Source organism: Vulpes lagopus, chromosome 2, assembly GCF_018345385.1.
Source record: "Vulpes lagopus strain Blue_001 chromosome 2, ASM1834538v1, whole genome shotgun sequence".
NCBI lineage: Eukaryota > Metazoa > Chordata > Mammalia > Carnivora > Canidae > Vulpes > Vulpes lagopus.
This window is the reverse complement of record NC_054825.1, coordinates 163,848,976-163,869,619: the sequence shown is the minus strand read 5'-3', so window position 1 is coordinate 163,869,619 and position 20,644 is coordinate 163,848,976. Positions and strand designations below refer to the sequence as shown.

Sequence of the window (20,644 nt, the reverse complement as noted above, 5' to 3'; positions counted from 1 at the left end):
ATCCTGTGTGTGGATTGATGGCCATTCTTTCAGTGTCTTTATAACTTTTAACAAATCCATGTATCACCAGTGGTGTTCTTTCATAAAATTGGTCCTTAAGGGGCACTTGGGTGGCTCCGTGGTTGAGTGCCTGAGGCTCAGGGCGTGATCCCCAAGTCCCAGAATCTAGTCCCACAATAGAGTCCCACATCGGGCTCCCTGCAGGGAGCCTGCTTCTCTCTCTGCCTGTGTCTCTGCCTCTGTATGTGTCTCTCATGAATAAATAAAATCTGAAAAAAAAAAATTGATCCTTAGTTAAGGCTCACTCTGCTTTTTTAATTTTATTTTATTTATTCATTTGAAAGAGAGAGAGAAAGAGAGCATGAGTAGGGGGAGGGGCAGGGGGAGGGAGAAGCAGACTCCCCGTTGAGCAGGGAGCCTGATGAAGACGAAGACGTGGGGCTCTACCCCAGGACCTAGAGATCACAATCTGAGCCGAAGGCAGACACCCAACCATCTGAGCCACCCAGTCGCCCCAAGGCTCACTCTGCTTGTGTAAATCTGAATCCCTTCTGGAGCAGGGACCAATGAGATTTAGATACATTTTCAAGTAAATTCTTCATTCCCCAAACCCATGTTATTTGTTCTTTAAAAAGCAGGTGCCAATCACCAGTACATTTATTTAAGGGGTGCAAGGGATACTTGAACATTTAAGGGAAAAAAGGTTTCATCCATGACTATCATAAATGAAAAAACTTCCATTTGCCACACAGAGAAAGAAACCAGCCAGAAAAGACCATCACAGTGAGAAGCAAACGAAGATATTTACCTTCTAACTGGATGCTGTTGGCAGCCCAATTTTCTGAGCCCAAGGCTGACTTCTGTTTAAAAAAAAAAAAAAAAAAAAGGAGGAGCAGGGCTCCTGGCTGTCTCAGTCTGTGTGAGCATGTGGTTCTAGATCTCTGGGCGGTGGGTTCGAGCCCTACCTTGAGCGTAGAGATTACTTAAATAAATGAGGGGGAAAAAAGAGTAGCAAAAGGTTAGGGCCTTAAAGATATTCTAGCACCCAGCTAAACCTCTCTCTTTGTCAGTCATCAGGAATGACTAGAAAAGGAATGACTTTCTGGCCGTGTTATTCAGTGTTACTCGAGGCTATTTAAAGCTCCGGTGGCCTTCCCCTGGAGTGGGTTCTCCGCCTGAGTCTGGAATGCAGCCCTCATTTCAGAAAACACTGTGGGATTTCACTGACGCTGCTGCATAGTTCCACGAAGCAGGCTGTGTGACCATTGTCTTGATCCAAAGAGGATATGTGGGCTCAGGGAGGTGAGGCCCAAAGTCAGTCACACAGGTGCCCCACCCTCTGAGCGCCCTCTAAGCACTCTGGATTTTCCTTTCCGGGTGGAGTATCATCTGTTTGGACTGGGGGCACCCAGGCTGGCCCCTGATGGCTGTTGGCACTTCTCCACACAGGCCCCAGGCCTGGCAGGTCGCAGGGAGGGTGGGACCCTGGAGACCTTCCCTCCAGCCTCCCTGAACCACTACGGCTTCCTGCTGGTGGACCAGTTGGCTCTGGATGGTCTTGCACCCCAGGAAGGGGCAGTGCCAGGGTCAGCATGGACAGTGTGGCTACTTCTAGGGGGTGCTTTGATGGGATCCTTAGGGTGTGGAGGGGGCACCACCCCTGGGGTTCATGCTCTCCCTACCCTCCACTTCCCAGAGGAACTTTGTGCCAGTGTGGGCGTCCCCGGAGCACCCACCCGTCAGTAGCTGTGGAGGATGCCTTTGGGGCGGCCATGGTGACTGTGTGGGACAGTGATTTGCACACCACCGAGAAGCCCACCGATGCCTATGGGGACCTGGATTTCTTGGGCGCGGGCCGCAAGGCCAGCAATGTGAGACCTGATGTCTGGGCAGGGTTGGGGTCCGCGAGGGGGGCTGCATGCCTCAGGGGCTCCCAGAGTCGGTCTTGGGGTGCCACAGCTGAGTGCTGTCTCCCCATTTGCCCATCCCTGTCTTCACCTCTCCCTGCATCTCTCTCCCTCGACCCCTGTCTTTCTAAGTCTGTTCCCTTCTCTCTGGGTCTCTGTCCCTTCCTCCTGGGTTACTGTCCTCCCCCCTTCTCCATCTGGATCTCTGTTCTCTGTTTCTCTGTCCCTTTGTCTGTCTCTGTCTCCCTCTCTCTGGGTCACTGTCCCCTGCCCCGTGTCCCCTCCTCCTGTGTGTCCACAGTTCCTCCGGCTCTCTGACCGCACGGATCCAGCTGCAGTTTATAATCTGGTCACGCGGACGTGGGGCTTCCGGGCCCCGAACCTGGTGGTGTCAGTGTTGGGGGGATCTGGGGGTCCCATCCTCCAGACATGGCTGCAGGACCTGCTGCGACGTGGGCTGGTGCGGGCTGCCCAGAGCACAGGTGACTGAGGTCGGGGGGCTGGCCGTGCCTCCCAAGCCCGGGCTGCTGCCCATCTCTCCCACTTCTCTGGCATGCAGTCTCCCCCCAGCTCTCAAGGGGTTTTGGTCTCACTCTCTCCTCTCTCTCTCTCTGTCTCTCCACATCCATGTCTCTGACCTCACCGTCACTCCCTGTGTCTCTGTATAGGGGCCTGGATTGTCACCGGGGGGCTGCACAGAGGCATTGGCCGGCATGTTGGTGTGGCTGTGCGGGACCACCAAACGGCCAGCACTGGGGGCACCAAGGTGGTGGCCATGGGCATGGCCCCCTGGGGTGTGGTCCGGAATAGAGACACTCTCACCAACCCCAAGGTGGGACCCAGAAGTCTTGGAAAAGGAGGGGGCTGGGAATCTTGAGTCTGAGGGAAGAAGGGCTGGGATCAGGATTCCTGGGTCTGAGGGAGGAGGAGGCTGGGGGCCTGGACTCTTGGGTCTGAGGGTGGAGGAGGCTGGGGACCCCGACCCTGGGTCTGAGGGAGGAGGGGCTGGTCCTGTTGGTCCTGCTGGCCCTGCTGGGAAAACACTGGTCTGGTGGCATGTCCCCAGGGCTCCTTCCCCGCGAGGTACCCATGGCGCGGTGAGCCCGAGGACAGGGTCCAGTTTCCGCTCGACTACAACTACTCGGCCTTCTTCCTGGTGGACGACGGCACCCACGGCCGCCTGGGCGGTGAGAACCGCTTCCGCTTGCGCTTTGAGTCCTACGTGGCCCAGCAGAAGACAGGCGTGGGAGGTGAGTGGCCTCCTCCAGTAGGGACGGGGGCAGAAGGCTTGGGTCTGTGGTCCGATCAGCTTGAGGTTTGGGGACCAAAGGACGGAGGAGCTCCCCCAGTCAAGCACCATCTCCCATTATTTGTTCTCTTTTAAAAAAATCTTTATCTCAAAATCTAAACTACAATAAAGTGAATGGCTCGGTGAGATTTTATGAAACTGAACCCACGTGCCAAAGCAGCACCCACATCTCAAAACACTTCACCAGCCCCCAGGAACCTTCTCCATTCTGCACCCCAGGGTTGCCCCAGTGGTGCCTGGAGCCTGGGCAGTGATTCTGGCTGCACCTGGGCTTTATGGGAACAGAATCCTACACAGTCTGCATGTTCTTGAATCTGGCCGGTTATATTCCACATTATTTCTTTTTTTTTTTTTTTTTAAAAAGGCTTTTCAGTTTATTTATTTATTTTTTTATTTTTATTTTTTTAATTTTTTATTTATTTATGATAGTCACAGAGAGAGAGAGAGGCGCAGAGACACAGGCGGAGGGAGAAGCAGGCTCCATGCACCGGGAGCCTGATGTGGGATTCGATCCCGGGTCTCCAGGATCGCGCCCTGGGCCAAAGGCAGGCGCCAAACCGTTGCGCCACCCAGGGATCCCTCCACATTATTTCTGTGACGTTCATCCATATCGTTGCACAAGTTGTAGTCTATAAGTAACTCACGGGTGGTAAGGAATATATGACATACCAGCACTTTTGGGGTGCAGCTAAATTGGTATCTAGAGAGAAATTTATAGACTTAAATGCATGTATCCAAAAAAGGAAGAAAGGCTGAAAATCAGGGATTTAAGCCTTCAGGAAAAGTAACAACAACAACAACAACAGCAACAACAACTAGAAGAGCTCTGGCCAGCTCAGTCAGTAGAGCATACAACTCTTGATCTTGGGACCGTGAGTTCAAGTCCTACCTTGGATGTAGAGATAACTTAGAAATAAAATCTGGAAAAAATTTTTTTTAAAGATTTTATTCATTCATTCATGAGAGACATGGAGAGAGAGAGAGAGAGAGAGAGAGAGAGAGGCAGAGACACAGGCAGAGGAAGAAGCAGGCTCCATGCAGGGAGCCTGACTTGGGACTCGATCCCAGGTCTCCAGGATCAGGCCCTGGGCTGAAGGTGGCGCTAAACCGCTGAGCCACCTGGGCTGCCCTGGAAAAAATTAAATTAAAAACATCCTAGGAAAAGAACAGCAAGTGAAAATTAGGAAAAGTATAAACAAGGAGATAATAAAGACAAGGGCAGAAAGCCAACAAAATAGAAACAAGTGCACAGTGGATAAAATTAAACCAAAAGCTGTTTCTTTGTAAACATTTTCTTTATTTTATTTCATTTTATTTATTTTTAAGATTTATTTATTTATTTATTTATTTATTTATTTTATTTATGAGAGACACAGAGAGAGGCAGAGACATAAGCAGAGGGAGAAGCAGGACCCTGGGATCACGACCTGAGCTGAAGGCAGATGCTCAACCACTGAGCTACCCAGGTGTCCTGTCTATTCATATTCTTTGCACATATTTGAATTGGGTTATTTCTTTCTTATCTTTTTGAGGGAATTCTTTGTATCCTGTCAATAGCCATGCCTTGTTAAAAATAAAAAGACTTTCGGGACGACTGGTGACTCAGAGGTTAAGCATTTACTTTCAGCTCAGGGCATGATCCTGGGGTCCTGGGATTGAGTTCCGCATCGGGGTCCCTGCAAGGAACCCACTTCTCCCTCTGCTTATGTCTTCGCCTCTCTCTCTGTATGTATCTCATGAATAAATAAATAAATTTTAAAAAAATACTTTTATTATGGTGTTTATTTCTATAAAAATTCTATTGTTTTTATGTAGTTGGATATATTATTGTTTCTTTTCTTTTCTTATTATTTTTTAAGAAGTATATTTATTTAAGTCTTCTCTACAGCCAAGGTGGGGCTTGAACTCATGGCCCCGAGATCAAGAGTCCCATGCTCTTCCAACCAAGCCAGTCAGGAGCCTCTTTGTTTCTTTTATGGCTAATTGGTTTCCTGTGTTTTAAGAAAGGTCCATCTCACACGAATGCTATACAAATATTCTCTGTATGTTTTCTTTTTAGTAGCTTATATTTAAGCCTTTAATCCATCTGGAAATGATTTTTACATGTTTTGAGGGAGTCTACATTTCTTTTCTTCCAAATGGGAAGCCATGTTGTCTTCACGATCACTTCATAAACAGACACCTCCAAACTCCTCCTACCCCCCTCTTTCCCTGAAGCTGCACTGAATTTATGTGTCGCTTTCTGATAGGTTAATGTGATACTTGTTTTTCCATTTATTCAAGCCTGTCCTTAAGTAAGGATTGTTAATTTCCTCATAAAAATTTCATCCTTTTCAGGATGAATTAATTCCTGGATATTTAACATTTTTATGAAAACAGGGTTAGGAGACATTACTAGTTTGGAGAAAAGTTTTTTGTTTTTGTGTATATTTTTCTGTATCAATCCTCTTACATTCTCTTATTAATATTTATTTATTTTGAGTGGACTCTTTCTAGTTTCTAAGAATCTAAATCATGTTTTCTTCCCATAGATACCTTTGTCTCTTCCAGCTTAAAAAGAAATACTAGTTTGCATTCCAATTTTACTTTCTTGCATGACTGCATTAGCTCAAAGCTCCTGGATGGGTGTGGATAGAAGTAATGTTTTCTTGTTTGTTATTTTACTGGGAATTAGTAGAAAACTATCTTACATGCTTTTGCTGTTAGGCTTTGGGAAATGTCTTTATTGTATTAGATAGTTCTTTCTTTCTTTGATTTTATTTTTAAGTAGTCTCTGCACCCACCATGAGATTCAAACTCAAAACCCCAACCCAAGAGTCACATGCTCTACCAACTAAGCCAGCCAGGACCCCTAGAAAGTCCTTATTTCCTGCATTTCTGTTTGACCTTCCATCCTTTCCTCCCCCCTGGGTCATTAACCAATTACAAGAGTGACTCATGTAGTAAATACCTGCCTCATTTGGGAGTCCAGGCCCTCAGCCCCCTGCTCCCCTGGGAAGTCAAGTATTACTGTCTTCAAAATCTGGTCCCTTTCAACATGCTCGAAAATGTGACAACTCCCGTGAGCCTCAGGACACAGGATTAAGCAGAAGCTAAGTTTGTCCCAGAGACTCATGGGACATGAGGACATGGGACATGTGGTTCTTTCCTGTCCCAGGCAAAGGCTGATGGGAGGTGACCAAGCCCCCATCTCTCTTTTCCTCAGGGACTGGAATTGACATCCCTGTGCTCCTCCTCTTGATCGATGGTGATGAGAAGATGTTGAAGGTAAAGGGTCTAAGTGAGAAGGTGGCTGGAGGCCCTGATTCCTGGCACCTGAATCTTAGGAGAGGAGAGGGCTGGGGATCTGGGCTCTGGGTGGGATGAACACCTGCCTTCCCTGACCTGACTGCCCCTCTAACCTGTAGCAAATAGAGAATGCCACTGAGGCCCAGCTCCCCTGCCTCCTGGTGGCTGGGTCTGGGGGAGCTGCAGATTGCCTGGCGGAGATCCTGGAAGACACTCTGGCTCCAGGGAGAGGAGGGAGCCTGCAAGGGGAAGCCCGGAGTCGGATTAGGCGTTTCTTTCCCAAAGGTGACCCTGAGGTCCTACAGGCCCAGGTATGACACTGGGAGCTCAACTCTGAATCCTGATATGGGAGGGAGCTGGGGACCTGGGTCCCTCAGTGTTGAGAGATGAGGATGCTGAGGACTCGGAGTCCTGGATCTCAGCAAAGAGGGGATTGGAGGCCCAGACTCATGGATTTGAGAGAGGAGAGGCTCGGGGGGCCCAGACTCCCAGGTTCTGGGAGCAGAGAGTGCTGGGCATCTATACCACTCGGTCCTGGAGGGAATGGTCTCCTGTGACTCTGTGGACACAGCCCCAGTGGAGTTGGGCTGGGGTTTGCAGAATGTGGCATTCTGCAGGTGGAGAGGATCATGACCCGGAAGGAGCTGTTGACTGTCTATTCAACTGAGGATGGCCCTGAGGAATTTGAGACCATTGTTCTGAAGGCCCTTGTCAAGGGTAAGCCTTGGACCCCTGAATTCTCCTCCTCTCTCAGCTCAACTTTGGACACCTTTCCCAGCCTGGGCACTTTAGCCATACTCTCTCTAACCTAAAGTTAGGTTCCTTTTTTTATCTCTTTCCTTTTTATTATTCCCTTGGCAAGTGGTTCTTGGGGGTTTGCATGGGGCTATTTGGACAGTTTCCCAAGATATTTTCATTATGTATCAACATTACTTTCTGTTAGATACATGCTTTCATCCATCCATCTATATACATTGATCTTTCCATCTACTCATTATTCCATCCATCCTTCATTCTTTTATCCATCCAATCATCCATCCATCATGCCTTCCACCCATCCTTCTACCTGGCCATCCACATATCCATTGATAGTTCCGTCCAGTTATTCTTCTATTCGTCTATCTATCCATCCATCCATCCATCCATCCATCCATCCATCCTTCCATCTATCTACCTACTCACTGTTTCTTCCTTTCTACATGGCTCCAATATGTCTTAAGCACTGGGGAGTAGGGGAGTCAGAGATAAACCAGAGCATTGGTGGCCATTGAGGAACTCCTGATATTTTACTACAGGAATGGATGATGAAAGCCAAGGTAGGGAACATAATGGCCATCTGGTAGAGGCTGGGGATGGGGATATTCATTCCAGAAACATCATCCCAGGCTCCAGAGACTAAAGCAGACCCATTTCTTGCTCTGAAGGACCACAGATCCTACCAGAGTTTTTTTTTTTTTAACACAACCTTATGTTAAATTGAAGACCAAAACGTGGAGGGGGAGACCACTGTCAGTAAAGAGACAAGGAGGAGGTGCTATTTATTTATTTATTTATTAAATATTTCATTTATTTATTCATGAAAGACACAGAGACATAGGCAGAGGGAGAAGTGGGCTCCCATAGGGAGCCCGATGCAAGACTTGATTCCAGGACCTCGGGATCATGCTCTGAACTGAAGGCAGTTGCTCAACCACTGAACTATCCCAGGTGCCCTGGTGTCCTTCATGAAAGGATGAAAGATGAAGGGAAAACACCCACTTAGATAAAAAGTCTCAAGAGGAGGCATAGTGTCAATTTATAATTTGCTCTTGATCCCAGATCCCCACCCCAGCTGTGTCCATCATGTTCTGTGGTGTGGCAGAAAGAGCAGTAACTTTTACTTAAGATTTTATTTATTCATAAGAGACACACACACACACAGAGGCAGAGACACAGGCAGAGGGAGAAGCAGGCTCCATGCAGGGAGCCTGATGTGGGAGTCGATCCTGGGACTCCAGGATCACGCCCTGGGCCAAAGGCAGGCACTAAACCACTGAACCGCTGAGCCACCCAGGGATCCCCAAGAGCAGTAACTTTTGACTTTGGAGTCAGATGAAGCTGAATTGGAATACCAGTTTGGCCCCTCCCTTTCTGCATGACCTTGAGAGAGAAAGAGACTTCCCTTCTCTGAGCCTTACTTAGTTTCTTTCTCTGAAAAGTGGAGATGATATCTTGCAGGAGTGTTGTGAGCCTCAGGGACAGCTTATGAACAGTGCCTAGTCTCCAGGGATGGGCCAATAAATGAAAGCGCTCTCTCTCTCTCTCTCTCTCTCTCTCTCTCTCTCTCTCTAAGTAGGCTCCCCATCGTGGAGCCCAACACGGGGGCCTGAACTCACAATCCTGAGATCAAGACCTGAGTTGAGCTCAAGGGTTGGGTGTTTAACTGATTGAGCCACCCAGGTGCCCAGGGAGCTCTTCTTAATAAAATTCCATTTCCCGTGGGGACACATTTTGTAAATAGCGAATGGAAGTCAGGGAACAAATCTGATTCACTTCACAGAAGTTAACTCACAAGCCTCTGGGGAGAAAACAGGGAGACTCTGTAAGAGGTGGTTTGCAGGGATAGTTTTGTCAGTCTGTTGCCTGCAGATGTGGAAGGGATCCCACTCTGCTGAGGAAATTGGAGATGGCTGCGCAGGTTCAGTGATAGCAGAGATGAAAGGATGGGGTTTCTGACAGGTGAGGAGGGAAGGAGGAGGCGATGCATGTTCCTTAAGAGCATGTGCACTGGGGCAGCCCTGGTGGCTCAGCGGTTTGGCAGTTTAGCGCTGCCTTCGGCCCAGGGCATGATCCTGGAGACCCGGAATCGAGTCCCACGTCAGGCTCCCTGCATGGAGCCTGCTTCTCCCTCTGCCTGTGTCTCTGCCTCTCTCTCTGTGTCTCTCATGAATAAATAAAATAAAAAGAAAGTTCTAAGAGCATGTGCACTGTGCTGAGAAGTTGGTGTATATTTGCCCATGATCCTCCAATCCTGCTTGCAGGGGAATGTGGGGCTGGGCAGAGAGAGTCAGGGGGCTAGACGGATGGGATTTGGGGACTGATGAGCTGGGGGATGTGAAGGACTGGAGGAGCAGGAATAGCACAGAGCAGAGGAATGTGCCTCATTGACTTGGGTGGACAAAGGGGCTGTCCCTGAGATGCAGAACCCAGGGAGGGTGGATTCTGGGCTAGACGCTGAGCTCCGTATGGGACACAGTGAGCGTGAAGGGTGGGGGGAGATCTAGGTGATAATTGGGGAGACATATTAAGGCAGAATATAAGGCGGTATATTATAAACCTTCTTTTCCCCCTCCTCTTGAAACAATGAGGAAAGTCGGAGAGATTTATAGAATCTTAGAAAATCCCACTGTGAATTTGCTTCTGGGATTTGAAAAGAAATATAGGGTAGGGGCGCCTGGGGGGCTCAGTTGATTAAGCCTCCAACTCTTTTTTTAAGATTTAATTTATTTATTCATGAGAGACACATACAGAGAGAAAGGCAGAGACACAGGCAGAGGGAGAAGCAGGCCCCATGCCGGGAGCCCAATGCGGGACTCGATCCCCGTCTCTGGGATCACACCCTGGGCTGAAGGTGGCGCTAAACTGCTGAGCCACCCAGGCTGCCCTAAGCCTTCAACTCTTGATCTCAGCTCAGGTCTTGATCTCAGGGTCATGAGTTCAAGCCCTGGGTTGGGTTCCATGCCCAGCTTGGAGCCTATATATATTATAATATGTGTGGCCCTAGACATGTGACTGCGTCTCTCTGGACCTGTTTGCTCAAGCACTGGCCTTAGCGGTTTCACTGGTCCAGTCACAGAGTCCTCTCTGTTTGCAACTTCATCCCTCAGTTATTACTGAGAACAGTGCTACAATGTGGGTACCATTATTATTCCCATTTTATAGATGAGGGAACCAAGGCTCCCAAGGTCCAGCAGCTTACCTGAAGACCGTCAGTTGGTATTGGTGGAACTGGGATTAGATCCGAGGTCCGCCTGCCTCAGAGCCCATTGTTCATCTGCACTCCGCTAGATTGCCTAGTTGCAGTTTTTGAAACAACCAAAATGTGATGAAAGTCCCTCCTTTGTTTTGGAAATTGATGTAGAGCCAGTGGAGGCAGAAGGAAAAACTAACTCCATGGCACAAGTGTGCTGAGAGCTGTCTAGACTTTGCTTGACTTCTTGGAACCACTGGAAGCTTCAGATTTTTCAGGCTCTTCGTTAACCATAGATGTTTGAATCTGTTGATTTTTGGGTTAAAGTTTTTTTTTTTTTTAAGATTTTATTTATTCATGAGAGACACACATATACACAGAAAAAGGCAGAGACACAGGCAGAGGGAGAAGCAGGCTCCACATAGGGAGCCCGACATGGGACTCGATCCCAGGTCTCCAGGATCATGCCCTGGGCCGAAGGCAGGCACCAAACCGCTGAGCCACCCGGGCTGCTGCCCAAGGGTCAGTTTTTTTTTTTTTCCCCCCAAGGGTCAAAGTTTTAAAGGCTTTTTGTTCTTCCTATTTTTTTTTTTTTTTGACCTCCAGGATCTTTTTTTTTTTTTTTAAGATTTTATTTATTCATGAGAGAGAGAGAGAGAGGCAGAGATATAGGCAGAGGGAAAAGCAGGCTCCATGCAGGGAGCCTGATGTGGGATTCGATCCCGGGACTCCAGGATCATGCCCTGGGCAGAAGGCAGGTGCTAAACCACTGAGCCACCCAGGGATCCCCAGGACCTCCAGGGTCTTCCAGAGCCCCTCTGATGTTCGGATTTTTTCCAATCTCATCTTCTGCTGCTCATTTTTCTTCTCTCTCTTCTCACAAATACCCTATGTTTCCAGGAAATCAGAGTGACTCACATTTGCCATCACATCTCATATTTTCTTGCACCTAGACCTTGGCTCAGGCCGCTCCTGTTGCCTTGAAGTTTCTTTTCTCATCTAAGATGCACACCTCCAAATCCTGCCCATCTTTCAAAAGCCCCACCTCAATGCCCATCCTCTAGGAGGCCCCGTGGATCACTCCACACCTCTGTGAGTGTAGCCTCCCCTGGGTCCTTATCCATTTTGTGCCCACCTCCAAGGGCATTAGTCCTTTTGAGGGTAGTTATGTGGCTCCTGGACACATTTCTCTGGAATGATCTCCTTCAGGGCAGGAACTGTATCCAGTTTTTCTCCATCCCTCCCATTGGCTGGTCCATAATCTACCTCAGTAAACATTAAATGGATAATTGATTCCCCCTTTCTTCTTGAGGACTCTAGACTGCTGGTCTGCCCTCTGCCCTGAATTTTAATGACCTTATGCTTGCAATAGCCCGACTTCTTAATGACCCCAGACACCCCCCAACAATATGGGGGTTTAAATATGGGGTTTAAATGTCAGGTATCTCACATTGAAACAAAACATTCATCCAAAGTTCCCCTGCCCCCGCCCCCGACTCCTTACTCCTTTTCTCTCTAACTTTCAGCTTGTGGGAGCTCTGAAGCTTCAGCTTACCTGGACGAGTTGCGTTTGGCTGTGGCTTGGAACCGTGTGGACATTGCGCAGAGTGAACTCTTCCGGGGGGACATTGAATGGCGGGTGAGGGGGCAGGGCCGTGGGGCTGTGGATCCCGACAAGGGGGATGCACTCTCCTCCCTCCCTGACTTCTTCCACATCTGGCGCGGTCTTCCATTATGGCCTGTCCAGCCTTCTCTTAATTGTCCATCTGTTCCTATCTTGTTTCCACTCTCCCCATCCAGCCAGCCACCCACCCACCTATCCAGTAGCTCTGCACTCCACCTCTTGTCCTTAACATCTGACCTCACCGGGCCTTCTATCTATGTGCTCATCTCTTCCCCCATCCATCCTGCCCCTGCCAGTCCATCCACCTGGAAGCCTCCCTCATGGATGCCCTCCTGAACGACCGGCCCGAGTTCGTGCGCTTGCTTGTCTCCCATGGCCTTAGCGTGGGCCACTTCCTGACCCCGACGCGCCTGACCCAGCTTTACAGCGCAGCACCCCCCAACTCACTCATCCGTAGCCTTTTGGACCAGGCGTCCCACCACTCAGGGACCAAGACCCCAGCCCTTAAACCCTCTGCAGAGCCCCGACCCCCTGACGTGGGGCAGGTGCTGCGGATGCTGCTGGGGGAGACATGTGCGCCAAGGTACAGCGCTGGGGGCGCCAGGGATCCCTACCAGGGCCAAGGCTGCAGGGAGAGTGTAAGGAGAGCCTGCATGGTGGTGGTGGTGGTGGTGGTGGTGATGGTGGTGGTGGTGGTGATGGTGGTGGTGGTGGTGGTGGGGAGAGGCAGGGGAGGCACAGAAGGAGACCTGGGGGTGGGCCAGGGGGGAATGTGTGTGCCTGGACTGGGTGGAGCTGGTGGTTGGGGGGCAGTCAGGTAGGGGCCAGTCCTCACCACGCCTCCTTCTCCTGCAGTTGTGTCTGCTCTCAGACAGGGCCGCCTCTGATCTCGCGCTGGACGCTATCCTTGGGCAGGCCCCCTGGAGTGACCTGCTCCTCTGGGCGCTGCTACTGAACAGGGCTCAGATGGCCCTGTACTTCTGGGAGATGGTGAGTGCTGATTTGATCTCTGATTCTGCTTTCTTCTACATCCCTGTCCTTTATTCCTACTGGATCCCAGTGCCTGAGCTTTAAGGTTCCCTGACCTCCAATGTCACTCGGACCCCCACCCCGTCCTTCATTCCTGATCTATGACTCCAACTGCTGCTCCCCATCACCACCACTGGCACCCCCCTCCCCCCACCGATATCATGCAGTTCTCATAACTTGTTTTTTCATTAGCAATATGTATTGGGCATTTCTGGTTGTTCATGCATGAGAATCGATCTCATTCTCTCAGAATGATTACCTGTATGAAGAAGTGAGATGTTATCCTGCAGCTGATAGGGAGTCATTTAAACATAGTTACACTTGCAATGGAGATACGTCATTGTAGTTGTAATGTAGAAGGGGACAAAACTAGAAGCAAGGACACCAGCTAGGAAGGTAGATCTGGAAGGACGCCTGGGTAGCTCAGTGGTTGAGCATCTGCCTTTGGCTCAGAGTGTGATCCCAGGGTTCTCGGATCGAGTCCCACACTGGGCTCCCTACAGGGAGCCTGCTTCTCCCTCTGCCTATGTCTCTGCCTCTCTCTGTGTCTCTCATGAATAAATAAAAAAAATCTTTTTCAAAAAAAGGATCTAAGATAGCACCTATTTTTATGCCATAGAAATATCTTGCCAGGACTTCTTTAGCCTTGGGTTGTTTTCAGCCCAAGTCATGGGTTAAATAGTGATTATTTTTCATTGAGATAAAATTCATAGGGATGCCTGGGTGGCTCAGTGGTTGAGCAACTGCCTTTGGCTCAGGGCGTGATCCTGGAATCCCGGGATTGAGTCCCACATCAAGCTCCCTGCATGGAGCCTGCTTCTCCCTCTGCCTATGTCTCTGCCTCTCTCTCTCTCTGTGTTTTTCATGAATAAATAAAATCTTTTAAAAAAGGGATAAAAAAAAAAAGGGGATAAAATTCGTATAACATAAAATTCACCATTTAAACCACCTCAAATTGTACAATTCAGTAGTTGCCTTTAGCATACTCACTAACGGTATTGAGCAACCTTTGTCTAGTTCCAGAAATTTTCATCATCCTAAAAAGAAACCTCATACTGATTTAGCACTGACTCTCCATCCTCCCTCCCCAGCTCCTGGCAATGACTGATCTGCTCCCCGCCATTATGGACTTGCCTATTCTGGATGTCTTATAGATATAGAATCATCTTATATGTGGCCCTTTGCACTGAATTTCTTACGCTTAGCATAGTGTTTTCCTGGGGCATCCAAGTTGTAGCATGAATCTGTGCTTCCTTCCATTTTGCTACCGATTAATGTGCTGTAGTATTGATAAATCCACTATGTTTTGCTTATGTATCTTCATCTCTTGATAGTTACATGGGTTGTTTTGACTTTTTGGCTATTGTGAATAATAGTGCTATGAACATTGGAGTACAAATAACTGTTCAAGTCCCTGCTTTGAGGCTCTGAATACATATCGAGGTATGCAACTGCTAGATCATATAACTATTCTAGGTTTAAGTTGTGGAAGAACTGCCATACTGTTTTCCATAGCGGCTGCACCATTTTACATTCCCACCAGTGATGCACAAGGGTTCCAATTTCTCCACGTCTCCACCACCACTTGTTATTTTCTGTTTGTTTGTTTGTTTTATAATTGCCATCCCAGTATGGTTTTTATTTGTGTTTTATTTGGTGACATGGAGCATCTTTGCATGTGCTTATTGACCATTGTATATCTTTTGAGAAATGGCTAAGTTCTTTGATCTTTTTTTTTTTTTTTAAGAGAGAGAGAGAGCATGAGAGTAAGAGTAAGTGGGGAGGAGTAGAGGAAAAGGGAGAGAATCTTTTTTTTAAAAAAAGGTTATTTATTTATTTATTCATGAGAGACACACACACACAGAGAGGCAGAGACACAGGCAGAGGGAGAAGCAGGCTCCATGAAGGGATCAATGCAGGACTCAATCCTGGGTCTCCAGGACCACACCCTGGGCTGAAGGCGACACCACACCACTGAGCCACTCGGACTGCCCAAAGGGAGAGAATCTTAAGCAGGCTCCATGTCCAGCATGAAGCCCAGTGTGGGGCTTGATCTCATGACTCTGAGGTCATGACCTAACCTGAAATCAAAAGTTAGATGTGACCCAACCTAAATGACTGAACCACGCAGGTGCCCCAAAACTTTTTTTTTTTTTTAAGATTTTATTAATTCATTCATGAGAGACACAGAGAGAGAGAGAGAGAGAGAGGCAGAGACACAGGCCCTACGCAGGGAGCCTGATGTGGGACTTGATCCTGGGACTCCAGGATCATGCCCTGGGCCAAAGACAGGTGCTTAGACCATTGAGCCACACAGGGATCCCCTGTTTTTGTTTTTGTTTTTGTTTTAAGACAGGGAAGTAGGGAGGGGCAGAGGGAGAGGGAGAGAGAATCCCAAGCAGGCTGGCTCTGCGGGGCTTGATCTCACAACCCTGAGATCATGACCTGAGCAGAAATCAAGAGTCAGATGCTTAACTGACTGAGCCACCCAAGTGCCCCTCTTTGTCCATTTTTAAATTTGGTTTGTTTGTCTTGTTTTTTGTAGTTGAATTGTATGAGTTCTTTATATGCTCTGGGTATTAATCCCTTATCAGGTATATAATTTGCAGATATATTCTCCTTTGCCTTGGGTTGTCTTTTCACTCAGTTCATAGCATCCTTTGATTCATCAAAAGTTTTAAATTTTGATCAAGTCCAATTTGTGTTTTTCTTTGTTTTTGCTTTTGGTGTCATATCTAAGTAACTGTTGCCAAATCCAAGGTCATCAAGTTTTATCCCTATGTTATCTTCTGAGGGTTTTATAGTTTTATAATTATACACATTATAATTATTTAATCCTATGTGTTAATCTTATTGAGATTCCTTATGAATGAAGAGTCACTTCTCTTTTGCTGATTTTGAGATTCTCTTTGTTTTTGCCTTTCAACAATTTGATTATGATATATTTTTAAAAGATTTTATTTATTTATTTGAGAGAGAGAGAGAGATAGTGAGAGACAGAATGAGCAGGGAGGAGAGGGAGAAGCAGGCCCCTGAAGCAGGGCTTGATTATAGGACCCCAAGATCATGTCCTGAGCCGAAGGCAGATGCTTAACTGACTGAGCCACCCAGGTGCTCCTGATTATAATATTATTCAATGTGAGTCTCTTTGAACTTATCTTGCTTCGATTTCTTTGCTGTTGGGTATGTAGATTCACATCTTTCATCAAAATTTAGGGAGTTTCAGTTCCCCAAACTGAAAATATTCTTTATATATATCTTGAAATATTCTTTATATCTCAAAATATTTTTTCTAGCCCTTTCTCACTGTCTTCTCCCTTTGGGACTCCCATTATGCATAAATTGGTATGGTTGATAGTACCCCGTAGATTGAGAAAGAGCAAGAGCAAGAGTGAGAGAGCATAAGTAGGGTGAGGGGCAGAGGAAGAAGCAGGCTCCCTGCTGAGTAGGGACCCAATGTGGGTCTTGATCTCAGGATTCCTGAGATCATGACCTGAGCTGAAGGCAGATGCTTAACTGACTGAGCCATCCAGGCATCCCTATTCTTAGTTCTTTCTGCACCCCAAACTGGATAATCTCAATTGATCTGTCTTCAAGTTCATGCATTCTTTCTTCTGCCTCCTCAAAACTGCTGTTGAGCCTTCTAGTGAATTTTTCATTTCACTTTTTAGCCCCAGAATTTTTTTTTTTGAAGATTTAATTTATTAAAAAAAAAAAGATTTTATTTATTTATTCATGAGAGACAGAGAGAGAGAGGCAGAGACATAGGCAGAGGGAGAAGCAGGCTCCATACAGGGAGCCCAATGTGGGACTCGATCCATGACTCTGGGATCACACCCTGAGCTGAAGGCAGATGCTCAACTGCTGAGCCACCCAGGTGTCCCAAACCCCAGAATTTCTACTTGATTCCTTTTTGATAATTTCTGTCTCTTTATTTTTATTCTTTGTTTGGTAAGACATCCTTCTGGCTTTCTTTCATTTTTGTCCACAATTTCCTTTAGATTTTTGAGCATATTTAAAGCAATCTATTTAAAGTTTTTGTGTAGTAAGTCCAATATCTGAGCTTCCACAGAAATAGTTCCTATTAATCTTTTTTTCTTTTCTTTTCTTTCTTTTTCTTCCTGGAAATGTGCCATACTTTCCTGTTTTTTCTCATGCCTCATAGTTTTTCGTTGAAAACTGGACATTTTGAGTATTATAATGTGGCAACTCTAGAAACCAGCTTACTCCCTTCCTTCAGGGTTGTTGCTTGTTGCAGATTATTGGTAATGGTGTTTGTTTAGTGATTTTTCTAAGCTATTCATGTGAGGTCTGTATTCCTTGTCATGTGTGGCCACTAAAGTCCCTGTTCTGTTAGCTCATTCTCTGACTCATCAGAGAATTCCTTAAATGCCCAGGCTGGGAGGGAGGGGGAGCAAAATGCTTTGGTTTGCAGATTGGCTCTATCTTGGGGCTTTATTTCAATACTTAGGCAGGCTGTTTACAGTTTGCCTTAGCCTTCACTTCCTGCTTTTACTGAGGCAAAAGGTCAGCAAGATGTGAAAGCTTAGGATTTTCCTCTGGTGTTTTCTGAGTGTACACCCAGCATTGGTCATGCGTGTAGCCTTCTAGTTTCCCTAATAGACATAGGAGTTTTTCAAGCCCCTTATTCCTTGGAATATCTCCTTCCCCAGCCACTTCCCTCTCCTGTCCAGTTTTTGCTTGACTTGACTGTTATTCTTTGCTTTGGGCAGCTGAGGCTAATACAGCTTGCCCTTAAATGCTTTATATGCTTTCCCACCACCTGGGAAGCCATTTCTGCTTGGAGGAAACCCCAAGAACAGTGAGACAAAGGCAAGCCCTTGAGCTGTTCCTTCAAGGACAGCTAAGTCCACACATAGAACCACAATTATTTAAGAGTGATATCTGAGGGCAGCCCCAGTGGTGCATCAGTTTAGCGCCACCTGCAGCCTAGGGCGTGATCCTGGAGACCCTGGATCGATGTCAGGCTCTCTGCATGGTGCCTGCTTCTCCCTTTGCCGGTGTCTCTGCCTCTCTCTTTCTGTCTCTATGAATAAAAAAAAAATCTTAAAAGAAAAAAAGAGTGATATCTGAATTGCCCCCTTGGGGACCAACAGTTTGCACCAGGAATGCGGGCTGTCACCTTCCGGGCTGTCGCCTTCCAGGCTGCCCTTGAGCTGGGAAGTTGACAGTGGGAGTTAAAATGTCATGATGCTCTTTTACTGAAACTTGGTGTTTTCTTTCTTCCTTGAGCTTTCTCCTGTTCATTGTAAGTTTTATATTCAGTTCTGGAATTCTGGGAAAGTTGACTCTGACAGTTTTTGCCAGCTTATCTGTTGCTTTTATGGAGAGACAGAATTTTGAAATTCTCTACTCTGCCATTTTAGGGGACATCTCCTGCTGCTTCTTGACCTGTCTGTAGCCTCTGATGTCATTCTAACTCTGTCCCAGCCCTTGGTCCCTGAACTATCTGACTTTTGACACTTTTCACCTGATGACCAGCTTCTTCCAGATTCATCTACACACATTGCCTCATCCTTGACTTCTAATGAACCTGGTTAACTTATGACTTCTGGTTCTGTCCCTCTGTCCCTTTGCCTTGACCCCCACCTCTCCTCCTTCCCCCGCCCCCCTGTGAACTTCACTCTAAACTCTATCCGTGATTCTGTCTCTGTCTCTCCAGGGCTCCAATGCTGTGGCCTCAGCTCTTGGGGCCTGTATGCTGCTCCGAGTGCTGGCACGCCTGGAGTCTGAAGCTGAGGAGGCAGCACGGAGGAAGGACCTGGCGGCCAAGTTTGAGGGTCTGGGCGTTGGTGCGTAAGGCATGGGTGCGTGGGGGTGGGGACAGGAGCTGCCAGGCAGGGGGTTGTGCATCTCCCCACTCTTCCTCCCGAAACCCTGTGCCTTTACCTTCCCCTCCTCATCTTTCCCCTCACACCATCTCCTCACTCCCTTTCTTTTTCTTTTTTTTTTTCCTCACTCCCTTTCTTTTCTCTCACATAAATCTCCTGTCCCCAGACCTTTTCGGTGAGTGCTACCGCAGCAGCGAGGAACGGGCTGCCCGCCTGCTACTCCGACGCTGCCCACTCTGGGGGGATGCCACCTGCCTCCAGCTTGCCATGCAGGCTGATGCTCGTGCCTTCTTTGCCCAGGATGGGGTACAGGTGAGCATCTGAGGTGCCAACATCCCACAGAGTTCCCACCTGGACTTTGGGAAGTATGGAGAATAAGCCCCTGCCATTGTGGGCAGTGAATGGTCTTAATCAGCTTCCCCTCCCCCCTCGGAGACCACTGGAGATCCAGAAATTCTCTCCCAGAAGGGCTACCTTTCCCCTAAGGAGCCCCACCCCCTCCCACAAGGAAGCCAACCTTCCCACAGCAAAGCCCACCCTCCTGAAAAGTTCTATTCCTAAACAGAAATTCCTGTCAGGAAGTCCCATCTGTCACACAGGAATTGCTCCCAACTCCCACAGGAAATACCACTTCTCCCAAAGGAAGTCCTGCGTCATCCATAGGAAGGCCTGCATCATCCATAGGAAGTCCTTTCCATTTCCTTCAAAGGTCCTCAGTTCCAGATGTCAACAATTACAATGACCTCACTGAACAATTACCTCATGTTTGGGGCATAGACTAACTCTGGTTTAGTAATCCCACCCTTCCCAGAGGAAATCCTCTCCTTGGGGAAGCCCTGCTTGCCCCACAGTCTCTCCCATAGTGTCCATCCTGACATCTGAAAACTTTTCTCAATATCCTTAGTGTAAATCTGACAAGGGTGTGGCACCTGGCTGGCTCAGTCGGTTACAGCACATGACTCTTAATTGCAGGGTCATGAGTTCAAGCCCCACCTTGGGGTGTAAAGCTTGATTAAAAAAATAAAAAAATAAAAATCTGACAGGTGCTCAGAGAGTACCACCCTCAGTACAGGAAATCTGCTTACCCCAAAAGGAAGTCCCATCTTCACGTGTCAGAATGGTTTGGCTGGCATTTCAAGTAATTACCCAGAGTCCATTGCTTTGAATGGTGGTTCAACTCATGGATTCCAGCTTGGGCCTCTTCCTTAACCTCCTGCTGCCCCATCTGTGAAAAAGGAGAAAACATTCTTCCCTGTCCTGGGGGTGTGGTGGGGATTAAATGGGCTGATCTGTGTGAAGTGCTTAGCTCGGGATCTGGCACGTTGTGTTCATAAATGTTGGCTGTTTAAAAAAAAAAAAAAAATGTTGGCTGTTTAACTATACCAGCTAAAACCTGGGACAGGTCATCCTCACCTTTGACCCCCTGCCCCCCACCCCCAATAGTTACAGTTGGCATATTGGGCACTTGCTCTGTGTGCCCCTACTGTGGCCCAGTTTTTACCTGGGGTCTTTAGAGAGGGCTGTGGGGCGATTCAGGCTCCTAATCCTCGTCACACCCCACAGTCTCTGCTGACACAGAAGTGGTGGGGGGAGATGGACAGCACCACTCCCATCTGGGCCTTGGTTCTCACCTTCTTTTGCCCCCCACTCATCTACACCAACCTCATCACCTTCAGGTCAGTTCCC

General features: G+C 47.7%; 1 protein-coding gene across 3 annotated transcripts in view; it reads left to right on the top strand.

The window, feature by feature from the left end:
* The window catches only part of TRPM4 (transient receptor potential cation channel subfamily M member 4), a 41,844-nt gene that overhangs the window by 4,402 nt on the left and 16,798 nt on the right, over positions 1-20,644 (top strand). For all 3 annotated transcript variants that reach the window (XM_041743661.1, XM_041743660.1, XM_041743659.1), the window contains 13 exons: positions 1,697-1,871; positions 2,209-2,389; positions 2,576-2,739; positions 2,974-3,157; positions 6,422-6,483; positions 6,624-6,815; positions 7,122-7,221; positions 11,980-12,092; positions 12,374-12,715; positions 12,933-13,067; positions 18,790-18,919; positions 19,125-19,270; positions 20,522-20,634. In XM_041743661.1, the coding sequence (XP_041599595.1) occupies positions 1,697-1,871; positions 2,209-2,389; positions 2,576-2,739; positions 2,974-3,157; positions 6,422-6,483; positions 6,624-6,815; positions 7,122-7,221; positions 11,980-12,092; positions 12,374-12,715; positions 12,933-13,067; positions 18,790-18,919; positions 19,125-19,270; positions 20,522-20,634 (2,037 nt within the window). The remainder of the gene's footprint in view (positions 1-1,696; positions 1,872-2,208; positions 2,390-2,575; positions 2,740-2,973; positions 3,158-6,421; positions 6,484-6,623; positions 6,816-7,121; positions 7,222-11,979; positions 12,093-12,373; positions 12,716-12,932; positions 13,068-18,789; positions 18,920-19,124; positions 19,271-20,521; positions 20,635-20,644) is intronic.